Raw genomic sequence first — 4077 nt, forward strand, 5'->3', positions numbered from 1 at the left:
GAAGCACAATCTACCATCTTGCTGGTCATTGTAAAACCTCAGCCAGTTGCCAGAGTTGAGTCCTAACACTTACACAAATGTTTAGTTATTTTTACAACTTAGAATTGCCCTATGCTGTTGTGATGTGTTATGATGTCCTCTTGCCTTTGTTTTCCTCAAGAACTAATCGCCTTGTTCATTTTTCTTAGGACAAGACCAGTGCTCTAAGCCTGAGCAATGTGGCAGGCGTGTTCTATATACTTGTCGGAGGTCTGGGGCTGGCCATGATGGTGGCTTTGATAGAATTCTGTTACAAATCACGGGCAGAGTCCAAACGCATGAAACTCACAAAGAACACCCAAAACTTTAAGCCTGCTCCTGCCACCAACACTCAGAATTACGCTACATACAGAGAAGGCTACAACGTGTATGGAACAGAAAGTGTTAAGATCTAGGGGTACGGTTAAGGTCTAGTAAACTAATCAGCCTTTCCTTTGTGTGTGTTAACCTTTTATGTTGTTATTCTTTCCTGTTTCTTACTTTGGTTGGTTTCTAGCCTTGTCTCTTTGCTACTAGTTAGTTATGTTTAAACAATGATTGTGTTCTTGTGTCAGTGGTTGATGCTTTTCTAAAAGCATAACTGGAATTAAGTTATGGTCTGTGACATGAAAGGAAAAAACACACTCTTAAGCAGTACTGTTCAATACAAATATATGTGAATAACATGTGTGAACCACATGAATAACATTTGACTGTTATAGGAGTTACAGTATTAAAAGTAAAAGAAATAAAGTTAATCATGCATTTCACTGAGGTCAAGATACCCAAAATATCATTTCAATTTGTCAACTACACAATAATATTGAAAATGATTGAGATATTTTGTTATTTTATTTATACTAATATTTGAAATTTGGGGTGCTTTTATTCTTAGGTAATACCCAAGTGATACTAGCAACATGCCAAATATTTAGTAGTCACATGTGCCCATGGCTGCCATGTTAGACAGTATGATTCTAGAGAAATCAGATATTCTGGAACTGAGGTTTAAACTAAGAAAAAGAAGCAAGGTCCTGCCACCTCATGTAGGGAAATCCTTCCATGAAGCAGTAGGGGTTCTTTTAATTAAGCAGTGGAAGCATGAAACAAATTTCTTAATTTTGAGTCCCTTTGTTATCCCTTCCTTGGAACTGATGGTGCTCGGGTAAGTAAGGGTCTAGGTTACTGGCTGCTGACCAAATCAAAATTAATACTTAGGAAAACCTGACTACCAATAATGCATCTAAATTTAAAGGCAAGCATGGATTAGAATAATGCTTCCATTCTACAAGTATATAAAAGGATAAAGTCTTACCACCTTCCAAGTACATTTGCCTTACTGACATGCCTATCAAAAGTAGAACAGAATAATTAGCAACTTCCTATACCTTATTTTAGATGGCTAACTTTAACCGCATCAGTAAAGGTCAATGTATTCCAATTTCTATATGTTGATCTTCTTATCTATAACCTAACAAATCTAAATGGAGTCCATTTTTAAACATTTTATCCAAAGAAATCATTTGCTATTCCCATGGAAAGCATGATCATATTGATGAAGTTGCTCGTTGTCCTGTTGTCCTGTAGACTGCAGCCTTCGGCTACTCCACACTCAGTACAATGAACTAACCTGTTAACAAATTGTTTCCACTACTGAATGTTCAACCCATAAGTTCATCCGTCATTAGCACTATTAGCATGCAATCATTTAATGTTCTCATGTGCTAGTGCTTTGAGTTGATGATATAATTCAGTTGGGGGTATATCATTTGCTTTTTTCGTAAGACAGTACAGGAACAATTTCAATCTAGCATAATTACTGCAAGCCCCAAGGAGTTGAATACTATTGAATACATCCTAAGAATATATAGCAGTTTTCCATGTTCTGTCAGATCTATTCCCTGGGTTGTAATAAAATCGATCTGGCAGTGTTTTCTCTCTGGTACCTAAAACTCAGTCACACCAAGTGGCTTCTCCACGGCAATACAGCTAGGTAGTAGCAGATTCAGGTGTAAAGTGCAACCTTTCTTCCTCTTTACTAAACCAGACCTACCTCCTCCTGCCTTCTTCATCTATAGACTGGTGGTCTTCAGGAAATTCCAAACCTTAGTTAGATTTTGTCAACTTGACAAGAGACAATTAGTTTATGACACAACTGTCTATGAAGGCCATCAGATGACTCAATAGTTTGTTTAGAGCACTTGATGCTCTTACAGAGACCAACATTCAGTTCCCAGCACCCTCATAACCATCTGTAATTCCAGTTTCAGGAGAGCCAATGCACTTTTCTGCCTCCAGGAGCACTGCACATCTGTGGGACACTTACATTCACACAGACAAAACTTGTACAAAAAATAATTAATATATATTGTTAAAAAGCCAGCTTGAAAAAGTTTATAGAAGCCGGGCGGTGGTGGCGCACGCCTTTAATCTCAGCGCTTGGGAGGCAGAGGCAGGCGGATTTCTGAGTTCGAGGCCAGCCTGGTCTACAGACTCAGTTCCAGGACAACCAGGGCTACACAGAGAAACCCTGTCTCAAAAAACCAAAAAAAGAAAAAAAAAGAAAGAAAGAAAAAGAAAAAGTTTAGACCCTCCATGCCCTACTTCTTATGCATTCCACTCCATACAGACTAATACATGTATATAAATATATATACACATATATATGTACATGCACATATATATATATATATATATACATAGTCCTAGTTTCTTGAGAATGATTTTTTGTAACAGATCAGGGCTCACAATCATACAGCCTCCAAATTGTATTCTTCAGATATTCAGTCTAATAATTGTGGTCATACTCCCTAATGACTATAGCCTCACAGTTTCTTGTTAAAACCACAGAAAATTGTTTTTCAATCACAAATTACATGATGATCTTATGACAATGTGGATCCTAATGCAGATTCTAGAGAAAATATCAGAGGAAGAAAAGGAAGGAAAAGGTGAAATTCAAAAAAATAAATAAATAAGGAAGGAAGGAAGGAGAGGAATGGAGAAGAATAAAAAAAGAGGAGAGAGTGGTGGAATTAAGGTATCAATCCTTTAAACAGGTTATTGAAGCCTTAAACTGGAGGCCATATTGGATAGGGAAGCCTCAAAACTGAGCTTGCTGTAGAAACCTACAGCTTTCTGGCTTTTCTCTAGTCAACGTGAGTGTGCTATTATGGAACAAAATTCTGGTTACTTGAGATAAAGTTGCATTTTAATAGAAACCAATACCAACATGGTTGTAGGCCAGTTACCCAGTTTCTTAGCAGTCATTTCTGGGATAATAAAGAAACCTAAGAAGAGCCTCTGAGAAAAAAAAAAAACTTCCCAGCCCATGTAGCTTATGTGGTTATGAGACTTAACCCTCCCACCCCCCAGTCACCTTTGGTTTGCAAACAAGTTCTACCAAAATATCTCTGAGTACCTTCTTATCTCTTATCAGTTTCTAGTTTTCTGTGTTGGCCTAGGTGGTCATGGTCTATTCAGGGGCATGCAGGTGCAAAGGTACTCTGAATTTTTGCCTTGTGACTTTATAGAACCAGTAATTGACCACGAAGTATGACTCATTTTAAAAGTATAAGATCCAATAAAATATCTAATGAAAAGGCACCTCAGAAAGGAAATGGAATCTCCTCTCATTCTCTATGGGTCATAGTTTCACCATGATTACTGGCCTCAGGAGAACATATGCCTCAGTTTCAGATTCTGTTTTCCAGTGACTAGGGAGCAGAAGTTCTATTGTCAACTTGATATCTCTCTAAGTTACTGACTAGGCCTTAGATATAATGCCACCTCCATGCATTCCTTAGCAAATGATCCAAACTCATTCTCCCTGGGGTTGACATTCTTAACTGCTTTTATAAATCTTCACATTTCCTCAAGGCTAGTGAAAATTACAGTTAGCTGCTTTGGATTCTTTAGGGATGTTTTTGAAATCCATCTTATATGCAAGACCTCAAAAAGCCTGTAATTTGGAGAAAGTTCCATTTTTCCTCTAGGTCTATACTATTCTATCCTATGAAATACTACTATTTTCCATGTTATCAACATTCCTTCAGCAGC

At 37.6% G+C, this 4077-nt stretch overlaps 1 protein-coding gene across 3 annotated transcripts in view; it reads left to right on the plus strand.

Annotated features, from left to right (window-relative positions):
- The window catches only part of Gria3 (glutamate ionotropic receptor AMPA type subunit 3), a 269423-nt gene that overhangs the window by 261321 nt on the left and 4025 nt on the right, over positions 1–4077 (plus strand). For all 3 annotated transcript variants that reach the window (XR_004113737.1, XM_031354592.1, XM_031354721.1), the window contains one exon: positions 189–436. Coding sequence is in view for 2 of the 3 variants with exons in the window: in XM_031354592.1 (XP_031210452.1) it covers positions 189–434 (246 nt within the window). In the remaining variant the exon portion in view is untranslated. The remainder of the gene's footprint in view (positions 1–188; positions 437–4077) is intronic.

This window comes from Mastomys coucha, chromosome X (assembly GCF_008632895.1).
Source record: "Mastomys coucha isolate ucsf_1 chromosome X, UCSF_Mcou_1, whole genome shotgun sequence".
In the NCBI taxonomy this organism is placed as follows: domain Eukaryota; kingdom Metazoa; phylum Chordata; class Mammalia; order Rodentia; family Muridae; genus Mastomys; species Mastomys coucha.